At 36.6% G+C, this 16,448-nt stretch overlaps 2 protein-coding genes across 5 annotated transcripts; both read left to right on the plus strand.

Moving 5' to 3' along the window:
• The first annotated feature begins 518 nt into the window (after positions 1–518).
• Positions 519–4,607, plus strand: LOC110712252. Its single transcript, XM_021890714.1, has one exon. It carries the CDS (start codon positions 519–521, stop codon positions 4,605–4,607), a length of 4,089 nt encoding a protein of 1,362 aa, XP_021746406.1.
• Positions 4,608–7,097: 2,490 nt separating this feature from the next.
• Positions 7,098–15,275, plus strand: LOC110712200 (arf-GAP domain and FG repeat-containing protein 1-like). 4 transcript variants are annotated; one of them, XR_002509517.1, is made up of 15 exons: positions 7,098–7,580; positions 7,804–7,916; positions 9,218–9,279; positions 9,420–9,507; positions 9,585–9,646; positions 9,731–9,827; positions 10,207–10,629; positions 10,723–10,809; positions 11,133–11,475; positions 11,551–11,837; positions 12,622–12,786; positions 12,901–12,968; positions 13,851–14,010; positions 14,126–14,171; positions 14,769–14,855. XR_002509517.1 is itself a non-coding variant. In XM_021890660.1 (15 exons), the coding sequence occupies exons 1-15, from the start codon at positions 7,448–7,450 to the stop codon at positions 14,801–14,803; spliced, it is 2,214 nt and encodes a 737-aa protein (XP_021746352.1). In that variant the 5' UTR covers positions 7,098–7,447; the 3' UTR covers positions 14,804–15,275. The 4 variants fall into 4 exon arrangements, 2 of the variants coding, with proteins under 2 accessions (XP_021746352.1, XP_021746351.1); XR_002509518.1 differs by having other exon boundaries at positions 14,764–14,823; XM_021890660.1 differs by having other exon boundaries at positions 12,861–12,968; positions 14,764–15,275.
• The last annotated feature ends 1,173 nt before the right edge of the window (positions 15,276–16,448 follow it).

Here is a 16,448-nt window from a genome sequence, read left to right on the forward strand (position 1 = left end):
TATCTCAATGAACCACCATGCTAGTCAAAGAATTGGGTAACAGAAGCCGTTCTCTAATTGAAGAAAGCATGGATACAAAAAACCAACTACCTAATATTAAATAGTCTTACCATGAATACATGTCTGTCTACTAACGGAGTCGCTCAATGGTATATGTGGGGAGAGAGTAGAAGGAGAGGGTGAAGTAGTCCCAGCACCTATATTGTTTGAGAGGGGTACTGCAGAGGTAAGAAAGGAGGTAGTGAACAAGTTGAAAGGCACAATTAGGATGGGGAAGAAAACTCTTTCTGTACGTAAAGACAGAAAGGGGGCATGGGTAGTGAGGGGGCTTGTAGTGAAGATAGGCCTGATCTTTGCCTGAAAAGAAAGCACGGGGATAATATGGAGATAGATGATGAGAACCGTGGTGAAATGGTGTTAAGCAACAAAAAGTGTAGAGTGACTGTGGATGATAGTGCCTATAACAATTCTCTTCTTCAAGTAGCGGGGGAGGACATTAATCCACCCCGCGAACAGCCATGAAAATCATAAGCTGGAACTGTCGGGGAATTGGCAACCCCCGTACAGTTTCTGCTCTCAGGGACTTGTGCTGGAGAGAGTTGCCATATATAGTCTTTGTTATGGAGACTAAAATTGACTCGAGTAGACTAGAGGGTATTCGTAACAAATGTGGCTTCACAGATGGTATTAGTGTTTGTAGTAATGGGCTGTCGGGTGGAATTGGTCTATGGTGGAGGGATGTTTCAGCTAGGCTGGTTTCGTTCTCTTCCAATCATATTGCTGTGGACATTGTAAATTGTAATAACGACCCAATATGGAGGGCAGTAGGTGTATATGGGTGGCCGGAGAAGGAAAACAAACATAAAACTTGGGCTTTAATGAAGAACCTACGGCAACATTGCAGCATTCCGATGGTTTTTTTTGGCGATTTTAATGAAGTTCTTATTGATACAGAGAAGGAAGGCGGTATTCCTAGGAGTGAGCGATGCATGGATAACTTTAGGGAAGTTTTGGATGTTATGGGTGTTAGAGATTTGGGTTTCAAAGGCTGTAAGTTCACATGGCAGCGCGGTCAATCTCTTTCAACGCTTATCAGGGAGAGGTTAGATAGGTTCCTGGCATGCGATTGTTGGTGTGGTTTATTCCCGTATTACAATGTCAACAACCTCCCAATAAATATCAAGCATTCTGATCATGCTCCAATTATTCTCAAGGCGGGATTGAGGGAGGAGAATAGAAGAAAAAAAAGGATATTCCGGTTTGAGGCACTTTGGCTCTCAAAATCGGAGTGCGAAAGTGTGGTCAAATCTGCCTGGAACAATAATGTGGTTGATCCTATTCATATGAGGATTGCTAATTGTGCGGAATCTCTCAGTCTGTGGGCTTCGAACACCTTTGGGGATATAAGGAAAAGAATTAAGAAGGCTGAGGAGAGGCTTCTAGCAACACAGCAAGGTGTAATGGATGGTGTCAATTTGCATAGATGCTGGAGTATATCGCAGGAGCTTGATGAGCTTCTTATGTTGGAGGAATCCTACTGGCATGCTCGGGCAAGGGCTAACGAATTACGAGATGGTGATAAGAACACTAGTTATTTCCATCATAAAGCTAATGCTCGGAGGAGAAAAAACAGTATTAAGGGGCTGGAAGATGGAGATGGTGTATGGAAGCAGGACAAAAAAGATATGCAAGACATTATTTCAGGCTATTTTTCCACCCTCTTTACATCTGATGGCAGTAGGGATATCGATGAGGCACTTGCTGGAGTTTCGAATGTTATTACAGATGAGATGAATCAGAAGTTGTGTGCCGAGCCTACAGGGGAGGAGATTCACCGAGCCCTCTTTGAAATGCACCCTAATAAGGCTCCCGGAATTGATGGTATGCACGCTCTCTTTTACCAAAAATTTTGGCATGTTGTTGGCATTGATATTATTAATTTTATTCTTGATTGGTGGTATTGTAATGTGGATATTTCGGATATTGGGAAAACTTGTATTGTCTTAATTCCGAAATGTCAAGAGCCCCGAAAGATAACAGAATATAGACCAATCAGTTTGTGTAATGTGCTATATAAAATAATCTCAAAAATGATGGCCAACCGTCTCAAGCCTTTTTTGAAATCAGCAATCTCCCAACAACAGAGTGCCTTTGTTCTGGGTAGACTTATAACGGATAATGCTCTTGTTGCTTTTGAGATTTTTCATTATATGAAGCGTAAGGGGGATGGGAAACATGGTACTATGGCCCTTAAATTGGACATGATGAAGGCGTATGACCGGGTTGAATGGGGTTTTTTAGAACACGTAATGCTGAAGTTTGGATTTTGTGCTTCCTGGGTGAGTAAAATCATGGGCTGCCTCTCTTGCTACTCCTTTCAAGTAAAATTAAATGGCGAGATTTTTGGGAATATTATTCCGGGCAGAGGCATCCGACAGGGTGATCCCATATCTCCATATTTGTTTTTACTGGTTGCAGATGTTTTTTCTCGACTCCTGATCAAAGGTGTTGATGAGAGGGTGATTCATGGGGTAAGGATTTTTCATGGTGCTCCTAGCATTTCCCATTTATTTTTTGCCGACGACAGTATTCTATTTGCGAGGGCTACCATTGAAGAATGTCAGAAAATTTCGGAAATCCTCTGTATTTACGAGAATGCTTCAGGCCAAAAAATTAATTTAAGTAAGTCTGAAGTATCTTTTAGCAAGCATGTGCCTGAAAGTAGGAGAAGGGATATTTGTGACTTACTTGGTGTCAATGTGGTTGTGAAACATGAGAAATATTTGGGTATGCCAACGCTTATTGGGAGATCGAAAAAAGTGATTTTTGCAAACATTAAAAGTAGGATCTGGAAGAAATTACAGGGGTGGAAGGAGAGGTTACTTTCGAAGGCAGGTAAGGAGGTTCTTATCAAGGTTGTTGCCCAAGCCATCCCAACCTATCTGATGAGTGTCTTCAAACTACCGGATGGTCTCGTGGATGAAATTCATGCCATTATGGCCAGATTTTGGTGGGGAAATGGAAGGGTTAATAAAATGCACTGGAAATCTTGGGACACTCTCTGTCTACCGAAAGCAAACGGGGTTATGGGTTTCCGGAACTTGAAGGTGTTTAACCAGGCCTTATTAGCAAAGCAGGGATGGCGTTTAATTCATGAGAAAGAGTCCCTTCTTTATTCTGTGCTCAAAGCAAGATACTTTAAACATGCTGATTTTCTGGAGGCTAGTAGGGGATACGATCCTAGCTACACGTGGAGGAGTATCTGGGGAGCAAAGTCCTTGTTACTAGAAGGCTTGATTTGGAGAGTGGGAAATGGACAATGCATTAAAGTATGGAAGGATAAGTGGTTGTGGAAAGGGAGAGGAAGAGAGATTCCTACGCCTCCACCGAATGGGTTGTATGACCATGACTTAAAGGTGGCACAATTAATTGACTACCAGGCTGGACAATGGGATCAACAGGAAATGGAGCTACATTTTCAAGAGGATGATATTTCCTCTATCCTAGCTTTACCCCTGCATTCACCTCTGGGTCCGGATGTTCCCATATGGGGTTTTAATAACTCTGGAATGTTTACGGTGAAAACGGCTTACTGGCTGGGTATGTCTGCCCCCCATACCAGTAGCAACCGGCAGCAGAATGAAGTTTGGAAGCACATATGGTCTGTTAAGGGTCCCCTTAAGCTGCGTCACTTTCTTTGGAGGGCCTGTCACAATGCTTTAGCGGTAGGAAGTGAGTTGCATAGAAGGCATTTGAGAGAGAATGGGGTCTGCCAGAGATGCAATGAAGCGGAAGAAACAATCAGCCATGCGCTATTTCAATGTCGCTCGGTACAGGATGTTTGGCAGAGAAGTCCATTTCATAGCTTAGTTGCCACAGTGAGGGATGAGCCCTTTTGTACCTTTTTCTCTCGTTGGGCTGTGGACTTGTCTAGGGAGAAGCTTTGTGTTATGTCTACTCTCATGTGGGCTTTGTGGATGAGCAGAAACAAAACAATACATGCAAATGAAGCCCACGATCCTCAAGCTCTTGCAGGCAGCATGGTAAGATATGTAGCAGACTATAACTCATATTCAACAAAGGTGTCTGGTGGGCCTAACTTTGGCAGCAACCTCACAGCAACAACATGGAAGAAACCTGCAGCAGGGACAATCAAAATTAATGTTGACGCTGCCTTATTTCAGAATGCAGAAGTTGGTGTTGGGGTAGTTGCCAGAAATTCTGAAGGCACGATTCTGTTCACAGCAGCAAAGAGAATGCAGGGCTGCTGGGATCCTGCTGTGATCGAGGCCGCAGCATTCTGTTATGGGGTGGAGCTCGCTAAACGCTTTGAGTATGCTGATATATGGATGGAAAGTGATGCTATAAACATTGTGCAGAAAATCAGGCAACATCAACTTGGTCTCTCTTATGTGCACTTGTTTGTGGATAACATTGTGAAGATAATCCCGAATTTTAATTCTTTTGCTTGTTCTCATGTAAAGAGGGGAGGGAATACAGTGGCTCACTTTATTGCTAGATCTTGTACCACCTCTGTACCCGAACAAGTTATGTTTGAGTCTTTTCCGGAAACTGTCTTACAGCTTGCGGAACTTGACAATTATTAATATATTCTCCCCCTCTTTTCAAAAAAAAAAAAAAAAAAAAAAACGGAGTCGCTCAATATGAAAGCAGAGTGAGCATAGCTGGCAACATGTGTAATGCGGAAGATGGAACCCACATTACTTGTACTTACAAATGTGAGCTGGCGAAAAAGATTGACGAAGTTTGCCTATCAATAAGATAAACTAGGCAGCGCCCTATAACTTCTATGAAATAGCTAATTAATATGAAAAAAGGGGGAGGGGGGAACTCTGATCTCCAAAAACTCACAATATTAGAGCCTTTAACCCTCCTCTGATCATCATCTTATTATCCTGTCTGTAACAAAAATTTCACCCCCCGGCTTTAATCCTTTTCAATTTGAACCAACATGTTCTTAGAACCATCCTTTATTGAACCACTTTTCCACCATTCTTTGATCTCGAATTCAAACACTCTACTTGATAAGCTCTCTTCCTTCCAACTAAACCTCGTTGAATGGTCAAATAATATGCAATTCATCCCTGGAACAAAGAAAAGAATTCTGGCAAGATTGAAAGGAACCTAAATTGCCCTTGAAAAGGATCCTTCAAACAACTTTCTCTTCAACCTTGAATCCGGCCACCATTCACAAACAGCTGGACTTTAATAAATGGAGTTATTCATTTGGCAACTCTGCAAGGATAAACTGCACTTAAATTCTAATCTCAACAAACGTTTAAATAGCAAGAGTCCAAACAACATTTTCTGCCAAAATATCAAGGAACCTCTTCAAGAAATGCCCTAAAGCCTTTAAACTCTGGAGTCTTCCTGAATTCACACCATATTATTTCCAGAACTTTAGTGATTGGATTAATATGCACAATATGTACAAAGAGATTAGGGTTTAGCCTTAGGTTAACAAAGTAATTACATAATACAAAAGTACATAAATATATACTCTAACAAAAATCAACCTCACCTCTTCTTTCTCTCTCCCTAATCAAGTCCTTGGAAAGTCTCCTTTGCTTTCTCCCTTCGGCACCTATTGAACAGAAGAAACTCATGGTTTTTGAAAAACCAAAACATTAACCTCCAATCTCTAAAAAAATCTATCTCATGGGCTACTATTGAATGTATTTTCACACAAACAAATCCAGTAGGAAAACAAACCACCGTGAGGTATTCCTATGATATTATTCATGACAAACATAGGCTCATATATTCCATAGTATCATCAGACAACGATGATTTCCAATCAAAATTCCCAATTAAAGAAGCTACCATAAAAGATCTCCAAACAACTTTCCACCAAAACAAGCTTACCTCAAAAGAACTAGTACAATTCTACCTACATCAGATTGAAAAACATAACCCAGTTCTCATAGCAGTACTAGAGGTCAACCCAGATGCTCTGGAGCAGGCGGAGGAGGCTGATAAACAGAGGGCGAAAGCGAAGGAGTCAGGATCAGTTGAATCTCCAAGGCTAGATGGGATACCAATATTGAATTATTGATAAAGGACAATATTGAATAATGTCAGCTTAAGATGAAAATATGAAGACTTATGAGTATAATACTGATTATGATTACCAGAGCGATCGACGGCATATAACACTTAATGAGTATGATATTACTGTCATGTAATATAATTGAAAATTAACCATTTTGTTATGAACCAACTATTCTAGCTCAATCAACAACTAATTCTGATCTTGAGTCTAACCGTTTTATGTTTGTTGTTAGCATTGAGGCCTAAAATCCTCAAATCCTCGCCGTCCAAATTTGTGGGAAAATGAAATCTAATAAAAACAACTACATTATCATTAAGTAATTTTCAATGATTTCTACCAGCAATTTTGAAAGTAGGTTTTTCCAATCAATCAACACTTGTTTTACCTTTTTTCCCTGAAACCAACAATATCAATCAATTGAAACAGAGGTAGTATATGATAGAAAGTTTTATGGTTTTAGAAACTAGGGTCATCTTAATGATTTTGGGGTCTATTCTAAAATACAAAGTATATATTTGGGCCCTTCATATTTTAAATTTTATACAAATGATAATTTTAATACATTTTACAGGTGTCATACAATTTCAATATACTATGTATATATATATATATATATATATATATATATATATATATATATATATATATATATATATATATATATATATATATATATATATATATATATATATATATATATATATATATATATATATATATATATATATATATATATATATATATATATATATATATATTTACGGGAATATACTATGTATATTTCAATATAACTACCTTCGTTAAATCGTTGTAAATAATTTAAAAGGAGGTGTTTATTTTTGTACAGCGTAAATAATTTTAATACTACGTATTTTAATCACACTAATAATAGTTTTGGTAGTTTGATAGTAGCTTCTTCATAAAACCTAAATCTTTAACAATAAGAGATTCGTACCTTATGTAGAAAAAAACGAATTTTAAGTTGTCACGTGCAATGTACGTGACTTTTTTTGTCAAAAAAAAAAAAAAAATTCAATGGTCAGAATCCGGTCATAAGACCCTCGCCACAACCCAAATTCGATAAAAAGACTTTTATGCCACTTTATTTAAAAAAGAACCTTTATATAGACCTAAACAAGTTCAGCACGACCTGGCCCAATTTGGACAGGTTTTGTGCAGTTTTTCCAGCCCAAAAACAGGTCGGTCCCGGCCTAATTTTTAAAAATTTGGATGGAGTTGGGATATTAATTTTATACAAATTTTTTGGCCCGGCCCGAAAGCCCGCACAACTCAGCTAATTTAGGCGGATTTGGGCACATATATTCCAGCCCGGCCCGAGGATTGATCATCTCTTCAGCCCAGTGTTCTTCTGCAATGGTGCTACCGAAAATGGCTTCTTACACCGCAAAATGGGCGAAACCCTCAGCTTATATTTATCATCATCAATTATCAAGTTTCAACCCCATATTTTATTTTATTTTTTTGCCTTCCAATCCCCCTTCCCCTGGTAAGAATACAGATTTATCTTGCTGTAATTATTTTTCCTGTTTCATGCAAAATTTGTTTATTTTTTTTGTTAATTATAATTCACATTATTTTCAATGCTAGGGAATTTTTCTTACGTTTCCCAGATGAACAATTTTGATATTCATGCTGATTATTGATATGGGTTACTGTTTAATTCTGAAATGTCAATCAAATTTTGCTTTTTTTTTTTCGGGAAATAACAGGGGAGTTGTACATTAATATGGGGAAATCCAAGGAAGAGGACAAGATAGAGAAGATTATTCGTGGATTATTGAAACTTCCAGAAAATCGGCGATGCATCAATTGCAACAGTTTGGTAAAGCCCAAAAACAAAATTCTTTTATATTTTTTTTTATTTTATAATTTGTTTGAATTTTGTCTGAATTTTTTTGTATTAAGTTATTGATTTTTTTTTATTTTTATTTTTTTTTTTTTTTTTTTTTTGGGGAATTCAATGGATTACATTAGCAAAATCTTTACCCAATATAATTTATACATTGTGAAATAATATAGACCCCATAATTGATGACAAAATTGTACCAATCGGTGTAATTAATGCTTATCAAATGATATACGAAGTATATTTCTATTTTAGCTTCTCGTTTAGCCCTTTCCTTCAAACTTGTTAGTTAAAAAATGGTAAAGGTGATTGATTGAATAGGAATGAGGTATCATGGGCTTATATGTTTTGCTTAAAAGCTTTTATGCAATGTCTAGTTATTTACCTATCTGTATTCTCTCAACATTGAGTCAGATAATGTTATTTGATCTTCGAAAATGCTAATGTGGCATATTTTTTGTATTGAGTTACCCGTCTAAATGGCTGAGGTTTTATGCCCCGTACCTAATAGGTCTTGCTATGGCCGCTAAATAACACCAACTGCAATATGATGTTCATCCCAAACTTTTAGATCTGGGTTTTACTTTCCGAGGCAAATTTATGCTTAGAATTGTATGCATGGAGGTACTGATTGTAACTTCTTTACTTTAAGATGGAATCTTATGATTATTCGTACTGCAGACTGCTGTTTTTCAGCCATCATTCCTGATGCTAGAATTTCTATATACCTAAATTCTACGTGTGGATGGATTTGATCTGAATTCATCTTATAATCATCCCACAAGGCCACAACAATCTTCTTTAGGATACTAGAGAATTGGTGTTGCGCTTTTGCTTGAACTTAATAACCACTTTTGTGATTAAAGTATTCGCTTATAGTCTTATACAAGTCTTTTACCCTGAGATATCAGTTTTTTACCCAGAGATAAACTCAGAATATTTTTTTGATAAACTCATGATATTATTCCTATGAAATTCGGCTTATGAAATTTTAATTCTTCATGAATATAAACATTTTTGAACAATAGCCATTTATCAGAAATAATATAAGAAATTTATCTAAATATTTCAGTTAAAAGAAGATATGTATATACAACTCTAGAAAATTATTTTGTAGATGAATTTATTTCCCTTAATGAGGATATGTCTCAAATGTCTTGCTTGTTATTGTTTAAGTAGTAAGTAAATGATACACCGCCAGCTTGTATTTGAAGTAATACAATGTTGTTACTTATTTCTTTGCCTTGCTCCTGAACATATGTCTTATCTTGAATCAGGGACCACAATATGTTTGCATGACATTTTTGACATACGTGTGTACAAATTGTAGCGGGGTGCAGTAAGTATCTATGTGTTCTTTTAAAATAAATTGTGTTTTTGATGATACTCTTGCTGGGTGTTTTTACACCAGTGAATATCATCTCATCATAGCACCTTAGATATGAAATGATGAGTGGCCTTCTGATTTTATTTTTCCAGCCGTGAATTCACTCATCGTGTAAAATCTGTATCGATGGCCAAATTCTCCATGGAAGAAGTTACTGCTCTTCAAGCAGGAGGAAATGAGGTGTGTACTCGTTCACTTATTATATGTATGCTATGATATCGTCAAGTGTACGGTCTAACCTACTTGTATCCTTAAAGAGAGCAAGGCAGAGTTACTTCAAAACATGGGATCCACAGCGTAATTCTCTCCCAGAAAACAGGTTAGTGCATTTTGAATTGAATTTAAACTATGTACTGCTGTAAACAATATTTATGTGTTTTCTGTTACATTGGTTTTGTTGCAGTAATATACATAGAATTCGTGATTTTATCAAGCATGTCTATGTGGATAAACAATATACCGGTGAGACCCATCCTGCTTCGGCTCAAAGGTCACGAAATGTAAGCCCTTGAACTGCATCTTATTCAATTACTACTCATCTAGGGACAATTTTTGTATGTTTTAAAAAGAATTTAAATCCTATCTTGCAATTAATGCCCACCACCCTTTTTTCAAAATTTGAAAAACATTGCTTATTCTCAACCAATAAGAGAATGTGGCACGCAAATTATAACACATCAACACATAGAATGTGGAATCCTTCTCTGACTGTTATGCACAAAATCTGTTCTGAAACATTGATAATTTTACTGGCTTGGTTTTGTTTTTGCTAAAATAGGCTCTTTGTTTTGGGGGGTTAAGGAGGATTTCATATGTTGTAATTTGAGTTAAGATTTTGTTCCCTCATAACCTGTCTTCATTGGAACCTATTTTATCCAGAGTGGAATGTACGAGCCTTATGAACACAAAAGAGTAGTTAAGGGTGAAAGCTCCACTTTTCATGCGAAAACTATTGACAAATATAGTAGATATGCTTGTGATGAATCTAGAAGTCCTCCCTACTCAGGAGAATTCTCTAGATACGGTGATTCCAGGGCTGGTTCGTCTCGTTTTGAGGGTACAGAAGGTCGTTATCAAGTGGATGACACTAGAATTTCTGGGCGAGCTGCTACCCAGATGTTTACCACTGAAGACATTAAGCCCAGAAGGAGGTCCCCTGATCGCCGACGGAGTATTGATGCAAAAAGCCCTACACTACATCATGTGAAAGAGATCCTTGGAGAAAACTCTGTTGCTTTACGTGTTGCCAATCATCCTAAATTTGCTGATAGGAGATATGATAAAGTTGCTACTGCTAATGCTGTGAGTACTTTGCTGATTCTATGGTTGATTCCATATTTGTGAAATGCTGCTGATTTTAGTTTCATGTTAAAAGTAGCTCCATGATATGTGCAGCAGGAGCGTGATCATCATAAAGAAAGCCATAGAAGTGTAGATCATAATGAAACAATTCTTCAAAGAGCTATTTCAGCTGATGTTCAGGTGGGCCATATATTGGAACCTTCTTTATTTTTTGGGTTGAGGTACTATTGTATGCAATTTCTTTAACCTATCATAGAATCCTTTATTGTTCTACATGCTATAGTCGTTAGCTCAATATTAGTTGCTGCTTGTCCTTTTTTTCTTTGGGATATCTTTAATTCTTTTTTACTTGCTGCTAAATATTCCCGTATCTGACAGAAGGCATATCTGCTTTATTTGAATATGGCTTTATACCCCTGATTGGTTGAAGTATTGATATGGTTTAAGATTCTTAAAAATATTTGGCTTTTACCCAAATTGATACATGATGTTCGGTTTTTTAGAACACTGCAGAATCTGGAAGTCAACCACCATCCAGCCACGTTGAACCGAAACGCAAAAGTGAAAGCTCTGGATCATTGGATGTCTTTACAGATTTTTCTTCTCGATCTGATATATCTGTCCAAAGTCTTGGTCCACAAATGAATATTGCTATGAAGCCACCTGCGAAGAATACTCCTGGTTATGCTCATCCTAATACTTTGGAATTCTTGCTATTTGAATTATTTTCTCGGGCTGAAATGACCCATAGTAATCAGTCTGGAATTCCCTGTGAGGAAAATGATGTATCAAGTCCTTCAAGCAACCGTTCAACATGGAATCATGTACTAGCACCATCCACAAGTGGTAATCATATTTTAGAACCATCACATGAACTGCCATTATTTCCAGTGGCTCTGAGGATTTTTTAACATGTTGCAGTATCTCAAGCTTTAACTGATGAGTGTACTTCGTATTCTGCTGCTGCTACCACCACATCCAATACATTATCCATCAGCATGCCAGCAAGATCAACTGATGCAGATACTCCTAAAGGTGCTACTTCTCAGATGGTGCCAGATCTACTTGGTGATGATGGTGAGTATGCCACTGAAGATATTGGCATAAAGCAGTCTTCAAGTACACAGCATCTTGGGCCTACCCTGGTTTCAGATACTTTCTCCGCTCCTATTCAAATCAGCCATTTAAATGAAGGTGCAAATAATCAGGTAAGACTTAATTTACTCCATTTCTGTATTGTGGTGGATAAAATCGGTTAATTTGACTATCATATTTTATTTTTTGGCAATTGACATAGTAGCATGCTAATTTTAAATCTTAGTGGTCAAGACTCAAGAGTAATGCTCCCAAATAAAGGTTTTTGCATGAAGAGAAGGCTATTTCTGTTCCTGACTTTACTCTTCTATGCATGCCTATAGCCTCTGTGAAGCATTACTGTGCCAATGAGCTAGAGTTCTATTGTTCGTCTTCTGTTAGGTCGAGCACATCTAATCCTCAAACTCTTGAAGTACAATTAACATTAAATGACAATTACTTTGCTATCAGGTTGGAAATTTTGGACTGAATCAATGAGAAAGAAGGTAAGAGAGAGGCTAAGGAAACCTCCCCTGACCCTTCTCTGGTCTTGGCCCTTAATGTTAGTAGTCTCCTTTCCCTTAATGTCTCTGTAAACCATCCTTGTCTCCTTGGTCCTGAATTGTAAAAGTTTAAACGAAAAGTTTAAGAGAATCAGACACTTTTAAGTTTTCAATAATTTTCCATGCATTGTGTGGAAGTACACCTGATTTCCGTATTAGATGTGTTTCCCAGTGAACAACAAGACAATTAGCCAGTGTTAAAAAAAAGTGTCTGAGATAGTTGTCAAACTGTCTGCATGTTGAAGCTTGCAGATTTGTCTGTTAAAGGACACAGGGTTGAAGCCTTGCTTTGTTTCATGAAGGCTTGAGATGCATGAATCAGTAACATTGCTTATTTTTTATGTATACTTGGCAGCCAACAATGTTGCCCCCAGCATCATTTGCTCCAGTAATTTTTGGCGATCCTACTGCACAATCACCTCAGCCTGCTCTAGGTCCAACTGGAGAAGCAGAATCTTTAATTGAAATGAAGCCTTATCTTGCAGACACAAAAACTGGTGGAAGGAAAGAGCTTCCTGCAGTAAGCATTAATATAATCTTGTTAAATATTTGTTCCTTATTACGAATTTCTCAAAGTACTTGTCTTCTCTGTAGGACCTTTTTGCTTCTCCTAATCTATTAAGCCCAATTTCAGCCTCAGGGTGGCCAGCTGGTTCAAATAATGGCATGGGCTTTAACATGCATTATTACCCTCCTCAGATGGTATATTTTATTATTATTATATTCCTTTTGTTCTGGATTTAATTTTACACTTTCCTTTTCATCTCTCTCAAAGTTGTTTATACACTTCAATTTTAGAAATTGCTCTATTATTATTTTAATGAATTTTTCTTTTCATTACTAAAAATTTATGGCCCAATTCTTACATTTAATAAAAAAAAAAAAAAACCCTCTACATATATACTTTTTCAATAAATAAACAATTGATATGCAAATAATAACTTATCTCATAAAACTATGTGACATGATAAGTGTCAAAATTATTTTGGGATGGAGGGTGTAATATTGAAGACTTCACCAAAATTTGATTATATAGAAATATTTGATTGTAAAGGAACTTTTTGATGGTATATTTGAATCCTTGGGTGTCTTAAATTAACTTTTCCTTGTCTCTCTGATTATATGTGGATTTTGTATTCCAGAAAATACCCCCGTTTCAATATGTGGCCAAATCAAGTAACCCATTTGACACGAATGACAACAGTGCTCAACCTCATACTAACTTGGTACAGTTATTTTAAAATTTTCACCACTAATAAAGCTTATAGCTCTTGAAAGATGTTTTGCAACTTGACTGAACTTGTATTGAATTTGATGTTGAACATGAATTCACCTTATCACTGAGCCTTTTAGTAGAATCCTAGAAGATGATAGTTAGTGGCCGAGGGTCTAGGGATGTACCTTTTTGAGGGGGGTGGGGGGGGGGGGTGGAGTTTGTATTATTCCATCCTTTGCTTCTCTTAGCATGAAATGAAGCTAATAGGCAACATTAGCACTATATTAACTTGTCCAACACTACTCCCCTTGCTGTATGAAATATATTACAAAGCAATACCATCACAAGCTATGCTTAATGTGATGCAGTCTTCTGCAATGGGATATCTGCAAGGAGGATCGAGTCACTCTTTCATTCCAGCAGGCTTGTCACATGCTACAAGATTTGGATCACATCTTCCAGGTTCTGCACTAACTGGTTCTACTGCTTATTTTTCTAGTGCGCATCATCAATCACCTTGTGCTCCAGGTAGTTCTTCACATAGTATTTGTTTCTTCTCTTCCATATTTATGTCAAGTTGTTTTTACCAATTTGTTTGCACCAAGCTTGTTTGATTTGCTTACAAGTGCTTCAAATATTTCAGGTGCATATATGGGGCAGCATTTTCTACATAACAAGCCAACGACCAGGTATTTGATCTTTAACGTGTTGGGACTGACTGTAGGATATGACAAATTTGGTGATTTAATAGGTTCATTTTCAGGAAATTAGTTCTCTCGCAAAAAAATATATGCAGTAATTGACTGTTTAAAGTTATAACTGTGCCTTTTATTTTCTTCTCTTGTTTTTTGATCTGTGGATTTTGATGTTTCGTTCTTGAACACGTGAAGATTTATACCTGTTTGTGTTAATGACTTTTCTTTTCTGGCCCTGCAATAATTCAACTCAATTAGGGACTGATTCTACTTGATAGCTTTAACCCAAATTGAATCTCTCTATTGGTAGTTCTTGCTAGGATATACATGTTAGCTCTATCACAAACAAGCCATTTAATAGAGGATTTGTTGGTTTAGTATGGTATATTTCAATATGAGGCTTCGGTTTTACCGACTTTATAACTTGCTAAATTTCATTGGCAGAAATTGAAGGGTATGTAGTGATTTGTTTGCCATTAGTTATTACACTGCTTTTTTAACCTTCGTCATGGGTTTTGTTGAATTGGAATGGATGATCCATTTCTTGTGTCTACTAGTGTAATTGTATCTCATGTCAATAATGTAGTGCAGCATACAAGGAACGAATGGCTTTGGTGGCGACATAGGATCGACAGTATTGTTACATTCGAATCAGCAGTCTCCATATAGATATCCAGCACCTACAGACCAAAGTTCATATCCTATGGGTGGAGGAAATCCATTTGGGTAAATGATGAGCCGGAACTTGTGAATTTATGATGCTTTTCGATCACACTCTTGCTGTAGCCTCCAAATCCAACCAGAATGCTATTATCTGGTCAAGGCAAGGTATGTAAGCCAGCTAAATGACTCAGAGGAGCATTTTTTTGAGGAGCAAAGAATCAGCTGTGAAATTTCTAGTGAATATGTTATATATCAGCCTAGCAGGGCTTTCTTTTTTCTGGTTAATGTTACTTGCTTTTCTCCACGAATCACTGTTTTACCTGTGAATATTGGCCAATTCAATTGTCAAATGATATGACAGGAAATCTAACTGAAAAGAACGTTTGCTTTTGCCAAGTGGGTTAAATGGCTAACTATTAGTCGTATAACACTCAATTACATACTTGGTATATTGATTTTTTTTTTTTTTTTCCTCTTGTGCTTAACACGAAGGACTTTTTCCCGAAGTCACGAGTATTTGTTAGGTGACAAATATGATAGACATTTTGTGTTTTACATAATACGATAAAAAATGGAAATATTTAACTTAATGATTAATGTCTTTGAAATTGTTACTCGTAATTGATTAATGTCTTAGGAAAAAAATTCAATTTTCAAAATTGTCATCCAATAGACATTAATTAATGATTAAAGTAAATGTAGCCGCACTCGATATATAAAGGTACTTTGAAAATTCCGTGAATGGATAAGAAGCCTAAAAAGGTATGAATAGTTAATAAAAAAAAATAATAACCAATATTGGATTATTATAATCTACTCATAGGATCATCTAGGAATCATGGAAAACTCCATACTCGTGAATAGTGATTTGTAATTCCACCCATAGAATCCAATAATTGGCAAAAATGAATGAGAAATCTCACATGGCAACAAACCTAAATGGTTCACATGTGACTCTTAAATTATCATCTTGTTGGCTCTATATAATACAACTTGTGCATTTTTATATAGATTATATCTACTCAACCAATTGTTTCTTGTATATATAAACCTCCAAATCAGTGCTCCAAAAACCTAGCAAAACACCCTAAATTATTTTTGCTAAATTTCATCTATCACTTGCTAAATATGATGAAGTTCAAGAAATCAAGATCATTAACAATATTGTTAATGTTCATAATAATGGGTTTAAGCATAATGTCAAGAAAATGCAATGCTACAACTTTCCAAGAGTGTTATATTCCATGTTATATTCTTTGTGCTATTCAACCAACTCACACTCTTTCTTATTGTGCTTTTGAGTGTCTTAGGGATTGTATTATCCCTTCAAATAATACCCTTGTTACTTCCTTCCATTTTTGCAACCTTGGTTGTGCTTCTTCTCATTGCACCAAAATTAGTACCATAAAAAAACCAGGTACGCACGTATATACATTTTTAATTTTTTGTTATTATACATCATCAGTCTTTTGTTTAACATAGTTTGGATAATTGTATTCCTAAACACTGATTGTTCTAAACAAACGAGAAACGGTGTTTTCCTAATACAAGCACGTGGTAGTTACTAGGTTAACGGTCGTTATTTTGTAAAATAAGTTGATTTAGGGT

Source organism: Chenopodium quinoa, unplaced genomic scaffold, assembly GCF_001683475.1.
Source record: "Chenopodium quinoa cultivar QQ74 unplaced genomic scaffold, ASM168347v1, whole genome shotgun sequence".
Taxonomy (NCBI): domain Eukaryota; kingdom Viridiplantae; phylum Streptophyta; class Magnoliopsida; order Caryophyllales; family Amaranthaceae; genus Chenopodium; species Chenopodium quinoa.

What these genes read in the sequence shown, in the direction of transcription:
- LOC110712252 (XM_021890714.1), top strand. Translation starts at nt 519, where the DNA reads ATGAAAATCATAAGCTGGAACTGTCGGGGAATTGGCAACCCCCGTACA.
- LOC110712200 (XM_021890659.1), top strand. Translation starts at nt 7,448, where the DNA reads ATGGTGCTACCGAAAATGGCTTCTTACACCGCAAAATGGGCGAAACCC. An exon ending in TTCCAATCCCCCTTCCCCTG is followed by an intron (nt 7,581 to 7,803) that starts GTAAGAATACAG and finishes GGGAAATAACAG; the next exon opens with GGGAGTTGTACATTAATATG. An exon ending in ACTAGCACCATCCACAAGTG is followed by an intron (nt 11,476 to 11,550) that starts GTAATCATATTT and finishes AACATGTTGCAG; the next exon opens with TATCTCAAGCTTTAACTGAT.